The sequence below is a fragment of the Cryptotermes secundus genome, unplaced genomic scaffold (genome assembly GCF_002891405.2).
Source record: "Cryptotermes secundus unplaced genomic scaffold, Csec_1.0 scaffold79, whole genome shotgun sequence".
NCBI lineage: Eukaryota > Metazoa > Arthropoda > Insecta > Blattodea > Kalotermitidae > Cryptotermes > Cryptotermes secundus.
Window position 1 is genome coordinate 1,343,532 of NW_019741974.1, and position 22,730 is coordinate 1,366,261.

At 40.9% G+C, this 22,730-nt stretch overlaps 1 protein-coding gene across 1 annotated transcript in view; it reads left to right on the forward strand.

Moving 5' to 3' along the window:
- The window catches only part of LOC111872798 (pyrokinin-1 receptor), a 188,410-nt gene extending 166,149 nt beyond the window's left edge, over window positions 1-22,261 (forward strand). Inside the window, exons 5-6 of the mRNA XM_033754840.1 lie at window positions 5,934-6,148; window positions 21,275-22,261. Of these exons, the coding sequence (XP_033610731.1) occupies window positions 5,934-6,148; window positions 21,275-22,261 (1,202 nt within the window). The remainder of the gene's footprint in view (window positions 1-5,933; window positions 6,149-21,274) is intronic.
- Window positions 22,262-22,730: the final 469 nt, after the last annotated feature.

Consider the following 22,730-nt stretch of genomic DNA (forward strand, 5'->3'; position numbering starts at 1 on the left):
AAGGTTGTCAACCTTACGAGCCGGTCACCCTTTACCCCCAAGAATATTCCTGGTACTCATTTCTCTTAGAGGCGGAGTAGACCCCAGGGCCATAATGCGGCTGGAAGGATTAAGTGAATTAAAAAAATTCAATGATCTCATCGGGATTCGATCCCGCGACCTTCCGGCTTGTAGCATAGTGCCTCAACCAACTACCCTACGGCGTGCCCCAAAGTAATGGTATGTGTCACTATAACATGACTTAAGATTACGATTTTATGGGATCTTACATCGTATATAATTTGCCGGACAAGTAACAAACCTCAACTTTATATTCGCCACCCACAGAACCTCGACTGACATTAAACCTTCGCCGAAAATGAGGATTTGGTGCAAGAACAAATATTCATAGACACTTTAAATGTGAGTGTATGAAACAAAATATCTCTACTTATTATTCGGCATGGCCGTTTACAGTGGCCGCGCAGTCTAATGCTTGAACTCTCTTCTCTCTTGAGGTTCGAATTCCACTGAAGGCATATCTATGTGTGCGTATATTCTGTGTTTGTGTTGTTCTGCTGTAGGTAGCGGCCTTGGGACAGGCTGATCCCCCGTGCAAGGAGTCCTACCGTCTATGTAAAAAAGATTACGAAACTGAAAAAGAGGCCAAGGCCCAACAAAGGCTGTAGAGCCATTGATGAATTAAATGATTAAGCATGTCCTGAAATTAAATTTTGGGCACTAGAGTAATTGCTGCATCAAAATAACTGGACTTTTATTCATTCAACATCGAAGGGGATCGAAATATTATTGATAACAAAATTTATTTTTGGCATTATTCAAAATCTGATTATCCCACAACTTTTACTATGGGCCTAAAATATTTTATTTATCCTGAAACCACTGAATATAGATATATTTTTGGTTTGAACCACGCTTCATATTCAAGAGATCCCTAATTATAGTTCGGCCTTGAGGAGAAGGCATTCTTAATTATATGATTTTTCCAACCTTTACAAAAATACTGTGATATTGATATGAACAGACAGAGATGGCTTCACATCACATCCTTTTCGCCTTATCATTTGTAATCCTTCTGTAACCCAAGACATTACTCGTGAATAATCAACCTGTTGCTATACAATGTGTAGTGGGCAGTGTCCATAAGTCCCGTTTCTCTCGGAACAGTCCCGTCTTTACTGTGTCCTGGTGTCCCCACATATGATCACTGGACGCATATAAGCCCCTTTCTATGTTACTCACAAGAAATCTCAGATTAAGAAGCATTTACATTTTCTGCTGAACTGTAAATTTTCTGTTTAAATTGGTCGTCAAGATGGCGTAATATTCCATTACATGAACGCTAACTGTCATCCAGTAAAAAAAAATCGTTTGTGTTAGATTGATCAGTTCTTGCATTGATGAAGCTCTTAATATCGAGTTATAAAACACACACTTAAATCCATTGTCAAGAACATGTAACCGGAAACATGACTGACATGCCTGAATTTATGTAGTCAGTTTTATTGTGTTTTAACATTATTGAAACGTTTCTGTTGTGAAGAAGTAAAAGAAATTGAATAAAACATGAAGATTATAGAAGTAACTACGAAAATGGTTGTCTGTGTGTTTAAGATGCTTACTTACGTATCACATCCTCTTTTCCACACGATTTGATTTGATCGCTGTGCGCATGCTCACTGAATGCTACTTGTCTCGGGTTTCTTTGGGGGCGGGGGCTGCTGATTTATGGGCACCCTATTCCTCGTCCATAACTGCTACTCACTTACTCATGGAGCTAAACCTTTCTTGTGAAGCCGCCAATTCTGCAGATACTCAAGAATTTCCCAGCATTTTATGGAACCCGAAGGCTTATTACCGTGTTCACAAGAGCCCTCCACTGGTCCATATCCTGAGCCAGATCAATCCAGTTATTACCATCCCATCCTATCTCTCTAACATCCAAATTAATATTGTCCACCAACCTACGCCTTGGTCTTCCCAGTGGTTTCTTTCCTTCGGTCTCTCCCACCAATATCCTATAAGCATTCTTCTTCTCTCCAACTCTTGCTACATGGCCTGCCCATCTCATCCTCCTTGACTTGATCATTCTAATTATACTTGGCGAAGAGTACAAGTTATGAAGCTCCTCATTATGCAGTTTACGCCAAACCTGCTGTGACTTCATCTCTCTTCGGTCCAAATATTCTCCTCAACACCCTGTTCTCAAACACCCTCAGTCTATGTGCCTCTCTTAATGCCAGAGACCAAATTTAACACTCATACAGAACCACAGGAAAAATTATAGTTTTGTATATTCTAATTTTCATGTTTTCGGACAGCAGACGAGAAGACCAAATTCTCTGGACTGAAAGATAGCAAGCATTACCCGAGTTCAATGTCCCCTCAATTTCATGAAAAGTTAAACAGTTCCGTCAAGTGTGACTGGTGTAGATTTTTCTTATTTCAATTATTTATGCCCTTACAAATCAAATCCTCTTAATTTCCTTCTGTATCAGGTTTCGATCTGTTATCGTTGTTCCCAAATATCTGAACTGTGCCACATTTTCAAAACATCTGTTTCCTATCTTTATGTCATGATTTTGCCCTGCATTTTGGTGACGAGACAGCAACATATACTTAGTTTTCTGTGTTCGCTTATAGATCAACCTCCTTAATAACGTTAATTAATGTTCGTGTGTTTTTCTTTATGGTATCTTTATGGTATATGATATCTTATTACTAACAAATTATACGCTCTTAACTACTGATATCATTTTCTTATATACGAAAAAACCTGTGCCTAATTCATAATTATCATTCCCCTTTCCATAGAAAAATGTATATTCGCCTGCTGATTCTGTGCCACCTCCGTCCCGTCTGATCGTCCGTGTTTCCGCTAAATGTTACTTATATTTTGATATTTCTTCCCGCCACTGCCCCAGCTCACTTGCTCTGTACGTATTTCTAACATTCCAAGTACCAAATTTAATATCCATTGTAGCTTTAGTTCCATGAGTAATGAATACATGAAATTTTATATAGTCCATTTCCTTTTATTAAACCTAAAATTTTTTAGAATACGATGCAACTTACCATTTAAGTATATCTAGTTTATTTCCTTATATTGATTACCTGTTAAAACTCCCACATGTTTCTGTCATGCAAAAACATCTTCAGGGGTGTATCCTATTAAAGAGAGACTTTACAATTCATACATAAAAATATATAATATTTAAAACAGCCGTGTCATAAATTCCTTATAAAAGTCAGTACTAATATTATGCTAAGAGTCATGTAGGCTATATAAGCCGTAGTTACCCCAGTTCAGTTTACTGTGGTTTGTCATGTTACTTTTCATGTTTCTGTCTCATGCTCGTTTTTTACGTCACGAAGAAGTGCAATTCTTGCTTTGTATGTCGGACTTGGCAGGTGAAATGTTGGAACACAAGAACACATTCCATTTCATCTCGCTGTGTCTGCAGACTTTATAGACGTTCTGCATATGGTCATTAGCAGGTTTTGATGACGTCATCTTTTTTCCCCCCTTGTATCCTATTCGATGCCTGTAAATATATAAATTTCGGAGATGAGCTACTGGTTACAGAAATGTAACTTTTATAGGCCATTTTTCGTCATATTTAAGTTTTAGGAATTTTTTCGGTTTTGAGGTAATTTTTCGGTAAATGTTTGGACTTTTAAGGGTATTTTTTATCATTTTAGCCATTTTAGGGAATTTTTCTTCACATGCTTTCAGAAATGTGAATAATATGCAAGTAAAGTGCTCTGTCTCTTTCTCATGCCTCTAAACAGGCAGCCTGCAGCTGCACCCCAAGTTCCTGCTACCATAGTATGCGATAATAAGTTGTAATCATGTCCCGTCCTTTCCGTTCGTTTTGCGGAAAGTGCTGACATTACATATCATAAAACATTTTAAGCTGGCAGCAGGATAAGACAGCGGTCACTCACACTGCAGCCTTTCCAAGTTCTGTGCAAAGGAATTTGCTTAGTGACAAATATTTCTAGTCGGAATCCCTCGCTTTTTATGACATATTGTTGCTCAATAAAACTACATCTGTCTTCAGTTTCTCGCCTTGACCGTACACACAAAGATACAGTTGCCGAAAGGTTCTCAGTGTGAAAATTTCAGTTCTGTGTTGCACTAGAGTGATTCATTTTATCACGATTCCTAAAGCAAAGCCATCTAAATCCTGTCATATAAAGCAGATTGCAGCTTAGTTTGGAGATGATATAATTTCAACTGGCGGTAACATTTTATACTGTAAAAGGCGTGACACAAAGTTTGCGGCAGAAAAAGTTTCACTGTACAAAAACATATCGGCCGCAACAAGCATATACGAGCAGTGCAAATTTCGAACAAAACGTTCGTGCTACATGGCAAACGCCTTCATTGGAACCTTGGAAACTGATGGACCAGGTGAAGTGTTTCTGCTTACGAGTGAGGTGCTAGAGTCCGTTAATCACTCCACAGTTTGTAAACTCTTCGACAGGTCGATGTATCTACTGTGGCCAGAGGGTATACGTCACGACGACGTCTTGCTTTTTGTGACCGATGCAGCCCCATGTATTTTAAAAGCAGGCAAGTCAATAATGTCGTTTTATAGGAAATTAGTGCACGTTACTTGCCTAGAACATGGACTACATAGAGTGACGGAGGAAGTGAGATCAAGATTTCCTCAAGTGGATGCTCTCGTGTCATGGACAAAGAAGATTTTCGTCAAGGCTCCATCTCATAAAATGCAGTTTTAAGTCTATGGCTCCTGGTGTTCAACTGCCCCCGGAACCCGTCATCTCAAGGTGGGGAACGTGGATTGATGCTGCAATTTACTATTGCGATCATATTCAGGTAGTGAAAAACACTGTAGATTCATTGAAGACGGAGGATGCGAGGGCAATTGAAGCTGCTGAGGAACAGTTCTCGTGCAGCGAAATGGAAGCACAGCCGGCCTTCATAAAGGCAAATTTCAGTTCCTTGACAGAAGGAATCAAACGCTAGAATGCTAGAAGATTCGCTCGCTGTCGTGAAAAAATAGCCAGTGATTTGGAGTAAGTGTCAGAGGACATTGGTAAAATGGTGTCAAGAAAAATGAAAAACCTTCTGGATAAAATCTCAGGTTATGGAACATTATGCAGCGTTTCTCGAATTCTGACAGGAGAGTGCTTCAGCGCTTTCAGTACTGAAGAAGAACTTACTGCTAGTGACTTGGTACACTTCAAGTACGCTCCCACTGTGTCTGCAGATGTGGAAAGGAGTTTCTCCAAGTACAAGAATGTGCTGTCAGACAGTAGGCGCTCTCTCTTACCTTCGGGAATGTCTGCATGTTGACTGTCATCTATTGCAACTCTGAATGAGGTTGCACTTAAATTTTGGAATACATGCCGTATATGTACATTTGATAAGCGTTCTAACGCGGTAGAAAAAATTTGTATGAAGACATTTAGCTTCAATTTCAAATTGAGAGAAACTCAACAAAAGAAGAGCGATTCATATGCATTTGTTACACAGATCTGATATGGAGTGCATGTCAGTAAAACGGTTAACCGGTTTATGTCGTCATATTTACTGGAACTCTACATTTCACACACAAAATCGTGAAGTTATTTAGAATATCTTAATTATTTTTTAAGAAAGTTAAAAAGTTTTGGTATAAGAATTATGTCCTCAGAGTTTTAACTCGTTTATTCGTGCATATAATTTGTAGATTTTCTTCAATATCTCGTATTCTCCAGAAGATTGTCATTTATTTGCGAAATATTTGATAGTATTTAATCAGCACATGAAAATAAATTAGATAAACTTAGGTGATGACGTCACATCTAATGCAGGAAGTATGTCGACGAAGTGAATCCCATCTGATATTTGTCTAGTGACATGTCACGACGACATTAGCAGCACTAGGCACCCTTGCTAATGCCTGTTTCACTTCTTACAGTGGCAGTGGTGGTGGCGTTCTTCATCTGCTGGGCGCCGTTCCACGCACAGCGACTCCTGGCGATGTACGCCCGCAGCAACAACTCGGACAGTCCGGTCCTACTGACCGTGTACAAAACGCTAACCTACACTTCGGGCATTCTGTACTACATGTCCACTACAGTGAACCCCGTGCTCTACCACATCATGTCTCACAAGTTCAGGGAGGCATTCAAGGTAATGCCATTTTGCATTAAATGAATATTAACTGTACGGAAAGATACGTATATCTTCCTTCTTTTGTTTATTTCTCATTTTTGTTCTTAGTCCTTTTATTATTTAAGTTTCTTGTTCTTATTAACCCTTTCCTTTTTTGTTTTATTGTTTGTCTTGTATTTATCTTTGTTTCTATTTTATCTCTTCCATTTCTCTTATCCCTTCTCTTTCTCTTCCCTTATTTTTCTTATTTATTTACATATTAATGGTTTATTTATAGACCTTATTATTACGCATAATTTCCGATTTCAGTGGCTGCTCGGTCTAAAGCATGAACTGTCTCCGCTCGCTCGAACACAGGGATGGTGGGTTCGAATCTCACTCAAGATGTGGCTCTCTATGTGTGCGTTTATTCTGTGTCTGTGCTGTCCTGTGTGCAGGTAGCGGCCTTTCGACAGGCTGATCACTCATCCAAGGAGTCCTACCGTCTGTGTAAAAAAGATTACGAAAACTGAAGAAGAGACCATGACCCAACTAAGGGCTGTAGAGCCTTTGATGAATGAATGAAAAATGTGTATGCATAATTAGCGTAGAATGGCGGTATGAATTGGGAAGGACCGGGGAAAGAGCAGCCGTGGTGTAACTGGAGGCGAAATCCCTGACTTTGCCACGAATATCACAAGGAACAACACCAAAATGCAAGTCACAGATTTTACCACCTTCTGTTATTGTAGTGATGATTACTGTTATTATTGTGACGGAATATGGCCATCTACTAGACAACGGCTAAGTAAAAACTTGTTTCCGCACCAACGAATGTTAATGAAGGCAATCCCGTGACAACAGAGGAATTGTTTGACATTGTGACTTCTATCCCGCCCGCGTCATAGTTATAGAAGCCAGTGCATTCGTGAATTCAAGTAGAGATCAGTTCGAGATTAGTGAAACATTATTCATAGAGATTCGTAAGACAGATGTCGTTCAGAAAGTGTTCAATGTGTGAGCTGTTACAATTGGTCGTAATTGTAAAGAAGTGTCAGTAAATCCACTCAATCAATCCAGTACCCTTTTATTCTTCTCGCAAACACCGAAAATATTACATCATTATTTCGTGAATTATTTCACCAAATATAATGGTCGTAGGGCCCCCAGTTACTTTTCGGGATGTTCCGGGCATGAACCCTAAGCCCAGAGACAGGATAATCTGACTTAGGTTTCCCGTGCTTCTCACGCTGTTTTTAGGTACAGTTCTGTCACAACCGCTCCCTTCCGTGGCATTTCCAGTTAGTCATTTGTTAATCGCTGGACGCTGCATGATCTGAGATATTGAAATTGTCGTTATATAAACCAAGAACCAGCCTGTTCGTTTCTTTCCACTTAGGGCCAAACATTGCCTTGTGCACTTTTCTTTTTCTTACTGTTCAATGTGTATTTTAACGTAGTAACAGACTACGCCCCACAACCGCGAAGAAGGCTACTAAAACCATACACTAAGAGTTTGTAGTTCTACTGTAGCCAGCGGTGAGTTCAGGTATAGGCAAAGCAGGTCACGGACAGGGGCCCCGAGCGGGGCGGGTATGTAACTTGTCTAGCATGAGAGGTTGGAAGGCCCCTAAGACAGCAGTGTCAAACATGCGGCCCCCATAGCCACAAAGTGCGGCCCCTCAACTTTTAGAGTTAATTGATATTAAAATCAATATTAAAATTTTAGTAGAAATATTTTTTCTAAAGACAATTTTCCAACAGACCAGAAGACAAGAAGTCTCACCCAGACATAAATTAGCAGGCTGCAGGAAATTCAATGTTTTGCTATTTCTAACATAATTTCTTGTGTAATTTCTCTTTCTACATATTGAAAAGTTGTTTGATACTTGTCAAAAATGGAATTCTCTTGCTTTTTAAAACTGTAAGATATGTGACTTTAGGTAATTATATTGAAATTATTCCTAAATAATAAATAGAATTAAATTTCCTTGTATCAAAATCTAATGTATATTTCTATTTTGAAGTGCGGCCCTGGACTATTATTTATAGGGCTGAGGTGGCCCTCTGTACAAGTTGAGTTTGACATGCCTGCCCTAAGATGTTTAGGTGCAATAAAACAGTGTATTTTCCGCTCCGTCCAGTCTAAGGGTCTGTTTATCGTAGGCTGGAGAGAACTTACTCAAGGTGAGTCGTACACCGGCACCTCAAGAGTCCGTCAGTCCAGACGCAGCTGTTGCTGTTTGGAGTGATTGTTCTGGATGCGCAAGCTAAAAGCGAACCATGCCGGCAAATAACATCCTGGGCTTTGGCACGGCTTAACACGCAATCCTGAACTCGGCTCTGCATAGAGAAAACGTTCTGCTTCAGCCGCTCTACTCCCAGAGAAATAAACACCATCCCATTTGAATAGGATGCAGGATGTTTCCTAGACTCGATCGGGAGATGGTGACAAAGGGAGGACCCTGCCTCAAATGCTCTGCTATTGTCTGACTGAATCCTGAAGGCGGATATTGTGGAAGATAGGCGCAGCGCAGTAACTGTAGCACGCACTCCTTGAATGTAAAGTGGAGAACCTATTATCCGCCTTTGGAACTCACAGACAGACTGTTGTTTAAAGTTCTGCAGATGTTACGTTAAACTAATAGCAATATACGGCTAATAAGTTAGGAAAGAGCGAAGAGTGAAATTTGAGGATGAGCCAGGGAATAACTGTACTTGTTTAAAGTAATTCTGAAATGTTAGTACTGAAGGCCTGAAAGAAATATTTATAAGATGATACATTGGAAATGGTACAAAGTATCGCAAGTCCGAAAATCCTGTGTTTAACTGTAGGACAAATAAATCACGCCATTCTTGTGAGAAACAGTTTCGTTTCCTCAAACGTCGTTGTCTTGTTTAAAGGTGCGTGTTATGTATGAGTGTTAGCAAGGTCATCAACATAGACATAATGGTCAAGGCAGTGTTGACTACATGGATCGCGGAATGAGAACTGGATTCATCTGATCGTTTGTGGCACAATGGCTTGCTTACTGATTCCCTGGTTGCCTTAGATGGATTCATGGGTTACAGACTAACTGAAGGTCTAGTGACTAATTGACTGAGCGGTCATCTCACTACCTACCTTATTTGCAGACTGAATGCGGACATGCTTGTATAGATGAATAACTGACTGTTTAGTTGACTGCATTGCTGATTCTTTAGCTGGCTGTCCGACTGGCTGTCACTGACAGGTTGAGTCACTGCCTGGATGACTGGTCGCCTGACCGATTGTTTGACTACCTAAATGGCTGACTTACTGACTGGATGGACGGCAGGCGGTGAGATTATTGGGCTTGAAGACTGTCTGCATGGCGGTTTGGTTGACCGGTCAGCCTCACTTAAAATATTGATACAAACTCAATTCATCTTGGGCGAATGATACTGGGAATATGACGGGAAATGGAGATTTTAATCATGACTGGAACAGATTCCTCCAGAACATCTGCACCGAAGAGCTGTGTACATTGAAAGCCTTTGGAAGCAGTGAACCTAACCTGACAACCATTTGACCAGACTCAGAAACAACTGTTTGTAGAGGAGTCAGAATAAGCTTTTGGAAGAACTGAAGGATGATTGTGACTGATGAATTGTGATGGATTCTAGAAGTAGTTGTTACGTAGTAGAAAGAACTACCCCAACGTTTATATTAAATTTTCGAGAAGAACACAGATCAAACGTATGACAGTTACCTCTGCGATAATTTTACAATCCGAAAACTCCCAAACACTAAGACATTTAGAGCAGAAAGAATTCGGTGAATGCTTGCTACCGTTCAGTTCAGAATCTTTTATCTCTTCCTGCAGGTGTCAAATAGCCTGATGATTCAAATTCAGAAATATATAAGTTAGCTGTTGTTTTGTATGAATGTGAACTTTTGTCCATCACAACAAGGGAAGAACGTAAAGTGAGGATATTGCAAACGGTGGGGAGGAGGGCATTTGGAACCGAAAGCACGAAAGTGACGGATGAAAGGAGAAAACTGCATAATGAGGAGCTTCATAGAAACTCTGATCGTCTGGATCGTAAGGCCGTGTAATTAGGTAGAACTCCACAGACATTTCGGAAGACCATATCTAATTCATTCTCAGGCTCGACGTGTAAGCTAAGCAATAGATCAGCGATCAGAAGGGACTGAAATCTAACAACAGTTTCATAATATGAACTTTTCATCGAATATTAGTAAGTAGATAAATTCGTGGAGGATGAGATGTAACGCACGTGAGAGAAGGGAGAAATAGAGAGTTTAGGAAAACCTGAAGGAAGAAGACGGCTTGAAAGATATAGGCAAGGATGGAACATAATATTAAACTGAGTCTTAAAGAAATAGCACGTGATAATGAGAATTTGATTGGCTGGATAGTGTGAACTTGTACTGGTGAGCTCTTATGAACGCTGTAATAAGAGGCGTGAAATTCTCACGAAGAGAAGAATCTTCACTTCTCAGGAAGGACTGGGTTTCATGAAGTTAGTTAATTTAGAGACTGTTCTAGAAATGCGATTCTGTATTTCAGCAGTTGTTTAACTTAACGTCCATGTCAACAAGTGTTGCAATATTGACGGACGATAAATACATGGACGTTAGAAATACGATACTTTCATTTTCAATAACGTAAGTGAAGTAGTCTGTGTTTATTCCCCGACCAAAGAAAATTCTTCTTCCCTGTCATATGTTATCGGCTGTTCACACGCAGAAAGTGGAGTGGCTGTCTCTTCTGAAAGGCGTCATATCTGAAGTAAAGGTTTGACTCTTTGTCATAACTAAATGTGGTGTTTAGATATGAAAGAACTAATATTATATTTAAGCATCCTGTTACACTCACACAATATATGAGACAAACTCCGTCTTAAGTGCAACAATTTAATTGTAGTTCTTTCTTCTTTCCTTCCTCTACACTACATGTTTCGGCAGCGGCACACGCACAGAGAGCCTACACAGAACAATACCTAAACAGCGATAAAACAAGAAGTGGCCGCTGCAGCACTATAGACATAGTGGGAGTACCCCGAGAAATTTTAATTTTTAAAATTTGGAAAAAGAAAAAGAATTTAAAGATATTTTAATTTGAATTGAAGTTTTAAAAAGTGCCAATTTTGGAAAACAAATTGACGCGTGTAGGTTAACAAAGATTTTATANAAGAACTAAGCTGGTAAAATGATTTATCACGAGATTTTAAACCGTGATCCGACAAATAAAAACTATAGAACATGAAGAAAGCAGTTTTCTTGGATGTGGCGCCGTGTAGGTATTGTGTTAACCGACGTTTCAGAGGAACGTATCGCCTCCATCCACATGGTAGAAAAAAAAAAAGAAAATCCGCGAGCGAGGAACCAGCGTGAGTAGGTGCTAACAGACTATGTCCAGTCGAAACATCCAGAATACTGCTTTCTTCAAAGCCGCATTACCCTTGTCAGCCGGAAGGATATAGAACATAGAACATATTCGCAATTAATAGTTGGACCGGAAGTCGAACTTTGAGGAGTGGCATTTATTTGTGATAGGTTCTGGCTTGTAATTCAGTCCTCGAGGCCTTTTTTCCTATTTAGATAGTAGAATAATACTTTAAGTAGGCCACGATCTGTGTATGTTACCTTAAGTAGGCTTGTGTCCTATGTTAATGTTTCGTGAATCGTCATGTTACTTAACTCTGTACATACGTGATCGAACGTGCGGTTGGCGTCTGACGCTATAAAGCCTGCTGTCCTATTAGAGTTTTCCAGTGAAAGAATATTTTATTGCTAATGTCATATTTAGGTAAAAAAAAATCTATGTCGTGGGTTTGTTTACTGGACTATGTGTATATGACCATATGATCGAATCCCAGTAGAGCCATAATTTATTTTTGTAGTTTGTTAATATTATTAATATAATTTTTGTAGCACTTAGTATCCTACTTAAGTGCAGTTTTTGTCAACTTTAAATTTGTTGCATATAGCCTTGAAGCGTGGCACCATTGCCATGCTTTTAAATATTTTCCTATAAACAGTATTTTATAAATTATTTTCAGGAGTGTCCATGCTCCATCTAATCCGTGCCATAACTCAGATCGTTACACAATGACTTTCTACCTCCGCGACCCAGGTTCGACCCCAGAATATGTCATGTGAAGTTTTTGGCAGACAAAGTGGCACTGGGGCTGGTTTTCACTACCAATTCTCGTTCCACCAACTGCTCCACGTTCACTAATCATCCCATTATCGACACTTTAGAATTCTGAAACTGACAGCGTCGTTAAATAAGCAACTTAAAAAAGAACGATCCAGCTCCATTCCAAATTTCACATACCGAGCTCTACTGGATCTCTAATTATCGCTATAAAAACGCCATCAAAATATAAATTTAATGCGACCATCATTTTGTTATTATAGATTAAAAAATACTAATATAATAGCAGTTGTACATTCCTTCCCAAAGACTGTAGGCCTCTAATTAGGTACACTGTTGCAACTCCCACGTCCCAATTTCATACGCCCTTCATGATGTCATTACCGAATGCAGGAAATCAAAACCAGAAATTCTGATGGACTCCGGTGGCTTAATATTCATACCAGTTCCATGTTAATTTTTTTTTCATTCGTTTAGTAGGGGGTGGAGTCCAGCTGGGTCCACTCGGCACAGCGGCCACTGATTGGCGTATTGTAGCCTGCCCCGGGTGATTATGATGATGGAGAATTTGATGGAATGAAGATTGCCAGGGGAAACCGAAGTACTCGGAGAAAACCCGCCCCAGCGCTACTTTGTCCATCACAAATCGCACTTGACCAGACCCGGGATCGAGCCCGGGCATCCGCGGTGGGAAGCCAGCTACTAACCGCTTGAACTATGGCGTGGCCAGTTCCATGTTAATCTAGCGGTTAGTTCAGACTTTGAAAAAGGAACACAGGGACTCAGTAAGGTGACGTCATCATCCAACTTATTTTCCTTATGGAAAAGAGAGTAAACTACAAAGAGACGTTTGAGTTCCATGCTTTTGGAAAATCTCTGTACCTTCTCTCACAGGTTATAAATAGACTAAAAATCAATCAGACTTAAAAGACACTGAAATACTATATTCCAGGCTGCTTTCCGACAGAGCTCCGTTTTGTGTGTCACGCATTACAGACTTTCAGAACACACCGAGCAAATTAGTTCTTTTTCAAATATTGGGTTCGAGAATCGGACTGAATTGAGGAGAGCCCGAAATGGTGTCAGTACAAACGAGAACTTCGGTTGCCTCTGACAAGACATAAGTGAACCAATTCTGTATATATTTATTGCACGTTGCCTTGGTAACCGCGGAAAAATGAGAGAGAGTAGCAAGAGTTTGATGTCCTCCTGCAGCGTCTTTCAATTCTAGGAACGACCTTTTTCTTGAACCTGAAGAACAAATACAACTTGACACTGGCTGGGAAAAATCTAGATTTACACGAGTTAATTTCCTGAACTTGTTTGTTACGTGTGTTCCGTCTTACGTTTCTTGTCTTGAAACTGAAGAAAGTTTGTTATTAGAAACTCTGCAAATAACTTTAATTTACTGAGCAGTATATATTTTCTGAGACCCCACGAATCATTCGCAGAAATAACATAGCATACACGTACCTAAATACTGCATTCGACAATTGCAAAATGTTAAGTTCTGTAATTTTTCGAATATATCCAAAGGAACAGATGTCTGGACACTTTATAAGTTAACGGCATTAACATTAACGACGAAATTAACTAAAAATAAATTAAAACACGTGAAAATACAAGGTTCGAACACAGCAGCAGTATTGTCTAAGGCACAAAATGTCTTCATTCATGGGTTCGAATCCCATTCGAGGCGTGGATGTATGCCTACGTTTGTGTTGTCCTGTGAAGGTAGAGGCCTTGAGGCCGACCCCTATTCCAAGGATTCCTACCGACTGTCTATAAGATTCACAGTTAATGATTAGTTCGGAATGGGAAAAGGCCGGAGGGCCTAACCCGTCAAAGGATTGAGAAAAAGAAGAATATGATGATGACGAGGGGTAGGGAAATGCAGTGGCTTTAGTTAGCGCTGTTCGCCTAGTTAAATTAACGTGGTAAACTCAGGAAGCATAACAAGTTCGGATTTGATGGGGCAGAATTCGGGCACAGCATCACTGTTGTGTGATTCCTTGGTAAATTAAAGTCGAAAATATCCGAAAACCTGTGTCACGTGACGTTCAAATGGCCGAAGTTATCATATGATGAAACAATGTGAGTCTAATAATTACAGTAGGTGTTCGAAGTTTCCTCCGTCTATTTCGAGGCAAAGAGCAGTGCTCCAAACGCCATTTTCTCTAAGACATCTTAACATTTTGGCATCGACCGTTGTCACAGTTACTTGAAACCTTAACACGAGATCTTTAATAGTCCTGGGAGGGGATGCATCACCGCGCTTCTTTAGGCGTCCCCAGAGGAGGAAAAGGAACATCACTGTTAGATCCAGCGACCGCGGAAGCAATAAAACCGCATCTCGAACCCCAATCCAACTTCCTGGAAACGTCGCATCCAACCACTCCTGGAAATTTTCATCATAGCGGTGTAACCGTATGTCCCTCGCTAAAATTATTTAATTGAGGGTATGGCCCATTTATGCATTGTTTTCACAATTTGAGAGCCGCTACTCCGGTGAGATACCATCCCGGGACCGTCTAGTTGTAAATGAACATAGTCCTCCTTAGGCTTAAAGTAAAAAATAAAGTTATCCCTGTAACAGGTCGTGAAGGCCCATAGGGCTGTGAGATGTTGAGGTTCTCACATTATCTGGACAATCGGCTCACAGATGGCGGCAAGGTTGTCAGCCCTATGCGCCGGCCGCCCTTTACCCCCAAGAATATTCCTGGTGCTCATTTCTGTTAGAGGCTGAGTCGACCCCAGGGCCATAGTGGTGCTGGAAGGATTAGGTCAATTGAAAAAATCCAATGATCTCATCGGGACTTGAACCTGCGACTTTCCGGCTTGTAGCATAGGGCCGTAGCCAACTACGTTACCGCGTACCCCCGTTCATGGCATAGCCATTCTCAAAATTACATCCGTAGAGGACGATCGTCTGGAAACAGATGTGTGCTCGTCGAGTGGTTTGTGGTTTGTATGAAGCGTTTCGGGGACCCTCGGTTGCAATATCCCGTCAGCCTTTTCAGCAGTCTTGTTTCAGAGCTACAGATATACCATTTTTATTGACTGGGATACGTACAGTCCGTGGGCGATTTGCATTCACATGTGCCATGAGTGTTACAATTCATATCTCAACGAGACACTGCTCTAGTAGTCGAAACTCATTAGCGCCTGGATGACGTTGACCAGAATAACGCAGCACATATTCCCGTGCAGCAGGAGATGTACGGACGGCTGAGAGCGTGTCGCAATATTCGTCGCTTGTCTCTTCTGTGGTCATTCGATTACAACTAAGCGCTTCTCTGCCTTGCGCGGCTTTAGTACACCGAATAACGCGGTGTGTGTCGCCAAGAAACGCGTTACCGCATTTGACGACGATATCGAAACCTGAGTGTCGCAGGGCATATGTCGTATACCACTTCTACTTCTTCTGTAGAAAAATCTCTCTATGGAGACCTTATAAGCGAACTTAGTTTCACTCTGGTGCCGCGCCATAGCTCAAGCGGTTATTCGCTGGCTTCCCACCGCGGCGGCCCGGGTTCGATCCCGGGCCTGGTCAAGTGGGATTTGTGGTGGAAAAAGTGGCGCTGGGGCAGGTTTTCTCCGAGTACTTCGGTTTCCCCTGCCAATCTTCCTTCAACCAATTGCTCCACAATCACCCTCACCTATCATCTGGGGCTTAGTCCCACCCCACTAGCAATAAAAAAAATAGTTTCACTCTGTATAGCATTCTAGCGTTTTTGTGAGACACCTCAGCTTGTGAGACTTACGAATAGATGCACTATTAGATTAAAATGTCTACCAGACAATGAATTTTATTTTTAAGATAAATGTTACAGGGTCAAACGGTGGACTTCAATGTTAATGGTTACAGGTGGTGACAGGCGGAAGCGCATAATCAGGCATGAGTATCCTCATCTTGAGAGAATTCTAATTGGGTGTCAGTTGTAGTATTTTTGGTAAAAGGTAAAGATATCCCTGTACTTAACTAATTAAGCACTACGCCATGAAGGCGTTTGGGGAGGTGGATATTCGTGTATATATCCACATTTTCTTGACCTCGGCACTAACTGGAGGTGAATGGTCAGCTTCACGCGCCGGCCGCTTTACCCACGGGGAAAGAGCCCATGGTACTCATTGGATAGGAGGTTAGATGGACCCCCAGAGTCGGTCTGGACGAAGTGGAGAAGAGAAAATTCTCGACCCTCGGCCGTCCAGCCCGTAGCCAGTCGCCATACCGACTACACTGTCCCGGCTCCTGCTGTAATATATTGACAACTGATAATCATGGCTGTGCGACAGATAGCTGTATCAAACGTCGTTTATCACGATTAAAGTTTCCAGTCCATGCTACTACTAAACCAATCTCATAAACAAGCGAAAAGAGCATACAGATTGTGGCTGAGATATATGTGAAGGAATTTAATTAAATATTTTGAATACGTAAATTTGCAGAGTTTTTACCACTTTACGGAAGCAGACCTCTGTTAGATCGAACATTTACCTGAATTACAAAGAAATTCACGAAACTGCAGTAAAAATATGCCATCTATATTAATGGAATTATTTATAGTTTACTTGCGGACTAAAGGCCACGTTCTTTGTTTGTTTTATTAATATCACCCAGTTGGCAGAAGTTAATTTCTTCCGTCTGCTTTACATTACGAATCAGTTAAGCTCACAGTTGTCACCCAAATGGAAACATAGAATTACATAAATGTCGTTTTAATTGATTAGCTCATAACTCAAAATCAAACAGTACTTTCTTGATGCAAATTCATTCAGCTAGACAATGAAAAATGGCTGTACGGATGGACTTTATGTTTAGTACGAAGGAAGCAATGTGATAAACTATCGAATGACGGAAGGAGATAAATACAGAATGTTCGTACAAGGTTCATACAATTTAAATTTTTTATACCAAGGTATGTATTATAGCTATACAGTTTTAACTAGAACCATTTACATACCCTGAAGGTGCTCAATGCGAGCTCCATTCCTGACCCCACAAATATCCATTCTCCAATCCAGCTCATTCCATTCTCTCTCTGACATGTTCCTGTCGACTGTCTCGACAGCTCAACTTGAATTCATCAATATCCAGTGGTAGAGTGGCACAAACTCTTGTTCCTTCACATAACCCCACAGAAAGAAGTGACATATCCCACTGAACACTGGCTCACAAATTTGTGTCCGCTACTCAGTCAAGCTAAAACTCTTCTCGATAGGAGACGTCATTTCTGAAAATTGCGAAGCCAGGAGGTAAATATAGGTAATATGGGGATACAACGCCAATTTTGAAATCTCAGAGAATTTGACTTTCCTCTAATACCGGTAATATTTGCGGGGGCACGCGGTAGCGTAGTTGGTTGAGGCACTATGCTGCAAGCCGGAAGGTCGCGGGTTCAAGTCCCTTTGAGGTCACTGGATTTTTTCAATTGATCTAACCCTTCCGGCCGCACTATGGCCCTGGGGTCGACTCAGCCTCTAACAGAAATGAGTACCAGGAATTAATTAAATAATTTTCTTGGGGAGTAAAGCGCGGCCGGCGCGTAAGGCTGACAACCTTACCGCCATCTTCGAGCCGATTGTCTAGATAATGTGGGGTCTTCAACGTCTCGCAACTCTATGGGCCTTCACGGTCTGTTACAGGGATAGCTTTAATTTCTTTTTTACTTACTTACCTGTTATATTTCTGTATGCATTGTAGTTTCCTCACATTTTATCCCCGAAATTTTATCAATCATTTACGAACACCATGTATATCAGACATTTTCATTTGGTTCAAAAAGCACACACAATAAGTTTAAAGTCATTTTTTAATAATACGAAGCGTTAATATAGCGAAAACGCGACTGAGTCGAAGAATGTTCGAAAAATCGAGAATGGTGCAGTAGTAGAAATTTTGAGAAAGGCCATTAACCCACTGGTATCAGTGTAATGTACACATATGTTTGGTTGTATTCTCTGTACAGATGTGATATCTGTGAGAAAGAAGCGCTGCAAGTTCTTGTAGCCTATTGGCTCATGACTGATTCTCTTTCTGTCTCAAAGAATTATTTCCAAACAGCGAACCTCTCGAAGCACCAAACTCTTAGTCGGGGAAACACAGATCTCATAATAACCACACGTATAGTTAACGCCTTCTCACATGTATACAGGTTTTCCAACAGATCACAAAAACAGTCACCGTCTTCTTCTTCGGAATCTTATTTGTATTGTATCTCAAATAAATGCATTTATTATGCATGCGTTCTTTTATTGGTGGGAAAGCCAGAAGGGAAGAGACCACTAGGAAGACCAAGATGTAGATGGGCGAACAATATTAAAATGGATCTTAGGGAGATAAGATGGGATGTTATGGATTGGACTGATCTGGCTCAAGATAGGGACGAGTGGAGGGCTCTTGTGAACATGGTAATGAACTTTCGGGCTCCATAAAATGCTGGGAAGCTCTTGAGTAGCTGCAGGTTTGGCTTCTCCTCAAGAAGGGCTCAGCTCCATAAGTAAGTAAAGTTAGTAAGTAATTATGCATTCTTTACAAACAGTAAACAAAATTAATATATTGAGGAAAGGTCATTTCCACTCATTCATTTTGTGCCTACTTGCAGCCAACATCTTCAGTGCAACAATTACTCTTTTCTTTGGTGTATTGCAAAATGACCTTCGGGTACCATAAAATACTGGGAAGTTCTTGAGTAGCTGCACAATTGGCAGCTTCTCAAGAAGGGCTCAGCTCCATGAGTGAATGAGTATACGGCAAAATGTTTGGAACACAATCGACCATCAGGTGAACATACTCTTGATAAACTTGTTGCACCCTCGTTTCATGTGTCAAATATGAACGCTCTGTTATTTTTAATTTAAAAACTTTATAACTTTATATACACATATGAAAGACAAAAATAAGTGTTGCATTTAAGACGGTGATTACACGTTATGTACAAAAGGTAACAATACTAATGCAACAGAATGCTGGAATACATTATTCTGCTCGCTCGCCCATCCGCTTATATCATTTCCGAAACTACTGAACAGATTTCGATTAAATTTGTTTTAAAGTTATTGGGAAAATTTGATTTTGGTTCCTATTAGTCCATTATAACTTTTCTTTTACGCGAAGTTAGCAGACACAGGTTACAAGCTGGTCGCCTCATCTGCTAATGAATTGCTTCGCATGATCTTGGAACGTGAAGATGGACGCGGTGTAGTCCTCCGAAACGCAGGGCTCTCTCCGAACTGTACGACGTTACAAACCAGAAAACCGTACTCTTCTTTATAGAAATTTGTTTTCAAATGTCGACCTACCGCATAAAATAGGCGTATGACACAAAATGTAGATCCTGTTGGAATGCACAGAAACTATTTGAGACATCCTTCAGTATGATGAAGATTTAAGTAAATACAAGAAAAAATAATTTCTGCCTTCGTAGCGTTACAATAGGTCTGCAGCAACAGCATATTGAACCGAACAAGCTGGATCAAACCTTAGCACTTTTGACATATTCGGCAGGTACATGGTTCGAATCGCGGTAGCGTAGTTGGTTGAGGGGCTATGTTACAAACCGGAAGGTCGCGGGTTCAAGTCCCTTTGAGGTCACTGGATTTTTTCAATTGATCTAACCCTTCCGGCCGCACTATGGCCCTGGGGTCGACTCAGCCTCTAACAGAAATGAGTACCAGGAATTAATTAAATAATTTTCCTGGGGAATAAAGCGCGGCCGGCGCGTAGGGCTGACAACCTTACCGCCATCTTTGAGCCGGTTGCCTAGATGATGTGGGAGCCTCAACGTCTCACAACCCTATGGGCCTTCACGGCCTGTTACAGGGATAGCTTTACTTTACTTTACTTTTACAGGGTTCGCATATCGCAGGAACACACGTATCTTGACTGAAGCTTTCGTGGTTTTCCTCGGATCCTCTAGGAGCATGCTGGGATTGTTTCAAATTAGGTCGCTGCCGCTTCTTTCCAATTTATTATGTACTGAATATCATTCGCTGTTACGCAGTCTGAACTACTGACAGCATCACTAAATAAACCTTAAATAAATTACATTGTTTGTAATAGTAATAAGCCGGGTTAGCACAGTAGGTATAGCGACTGGCTACGGCTGGACGACTGAGGGGTCGGAGTTCGAGTCTCAATAAGATCAAGAATTTTCTCTTCTCCATGTCGTCCAGACATGCTCTGGGGCCCACCCAGCCTCCTATCCAATGGGTACCGGGGGTAAAGCGGCCAGGACATGAAGCTGACCACTCATCTCCAACTAGTGCTCAGGTCAAGAAGATGTGGGTCTATACATCCACTCCCCCATACGCCTTCATGGCGTAATGCTTAATTACTTAAGTACAGGGACAAATTTGCCTTTACCTATTAAGACCAATATTGTATGCATGCAAAATACCAAAGAGCACATTTGGAGAATATATATATATAACAGAGTTTAAATTAATGCATACGCTGCAAATCTCTTGTTAATTCCTGAACGCTCTCTCGAACGAAGCTCTAGTACCTTAGGAAGTCCTAGCTATCGTTACTAGCAATGACACATAGAGGAACGAATTGCCGAACTTGCACTGTAATAACATGCTTTGTAATGTACATGTACGATATGTTTACCTTTCTCCCAGACTTTTCTGGACATCTAAAGTGGTCATCCAGTTCCGAATAGTCATTACCACTATCTATATCTCTCTATCCATGTTGCTCCCTCTGGAGCATAAGGCATCCATGAAACACTTCATTTCACTTCAGTTTCTTAATCTTAGACGATCTTAGACAGTCGGTAGTACTCCTTGGACGAGTGATCAGCCTGTCGCAAGGCGCTACCTACACAGGACAACACAAACATAGTATAAACGCAAACATCCATGCCTTTTGTGCGATTCGAACCCACGATCCCAGTGTCAGAGATAACGAAGACGGTTCATGCCTTAGACCGTGACTGACAGACATTTTCACTGCTGATATAAATCACATTTCCATCCTGGTGTTAAGTACATCTCTGTTTTCTTTATGTTGCAGTCTACGCTTGCTGATCCATGTGGATGTAATCAGACAAATTCAAACAAACGACGTGCTTATAGCGCGTTGTTGTGTCGACAGAACAACAGACACATGTCGTTACAACAGCAACAACTTCAGCGTCAGCAGCATGTATATCAGTTGCAACGCCGCAACAGCAACTCAGGCGACCTTCAGCAACCACTCCCTATACAGTTACTCCCTAACAAGGGACAACACGAATCAGCAATGAACCAGGCACATCAGCAATTCAGAAGACACAATTCTGGAGACAGTGGAGATCAAAGTATCACGCCGAAGGAACGCAGACTTCATGGCCAACCAGTGGAATCGTGTTTGGATGTTATGGCGTCTAATTCATATCCCATGTATGTGCATCGCCCTAGAGGATCGTCGAACTCTAGCCAAACAACTACAACTACGTCACTGGGTAAACTCAGTTTAAATGGAGGAAACAACTGCCGTTCCGATTCAGCCCTAGCGGCTAGTGATGAAACTACAGTACGGGGTGGCGCAGTGACGAGTAATGGGCATTGCAGAAAACAATTGAAATTAGATCTAATAGTTATTAATGGCCGCAAGATGAAGACATGTGACGTTACAAGTGAAGACGTGGAGGGTATAAATAACGTTACTTGTCAGGGAAAGTGTAAACAAATGTGTGATGGTAACTGCTTGGGTCAGCGCAGTGGTAACAGCATAGCAGCTATAACCAAGAGGTTAAAATCTGCGCCACGTCCGGCGGCAATCGGTGTGTTGGCTAAGAAACTTCGCTCTCTCTCCTTGCCCGGTAACACAAAGAGCATATTCGCCCCGCAACAGAACGCGCGTGAAGACATTCAGGAACCACCAAGTCATGTCAGTACCGAGAGCGCTAAAAGCACAATTAGCGACTCGAGCCTTCAGGACCTGGACGAGACGGAGTTCGTGGGTTCAGAGCTGGCTCGTTACATGGGAGAACTCAACCAACAGAAACTAGTGCGCTGAAGTATTCTAGAAACCGAATTTAAACAGACGTTGCAAATATCCGGGGTCAATTTGCAATCTGTTTTCTGATACCTGAAACTGATAGTAACTCTTTCGAGAGATTTGTTCTCAAATAATTTCAATTTAAACAGAATATATGGATTTTTTTTTCGTCTAGAATAAAGAAAATAGTGGTACTTCGGACAATCTTCTCTCGGATAAGCCCAGAATAAAATACACCTTACCGTTGGATTAAACTATTACAACTGTGACATGTGTTGTTTCGCTCTATACTCGTGTTTTGTTAACAGATATATAGATCATCCAGTAATTCTAAACATACGCTAATCGTCCAGTGTTTATTAATGGTGAAATTAATTTATTAAATATGCAGACGGTTCCATAATTTCTTGGAAATATTGAGAAAGGCTATTTCTTGATGAGATCGAGTAAAATACGTTGTATGAACATATGTCCCAAAATATTTTAT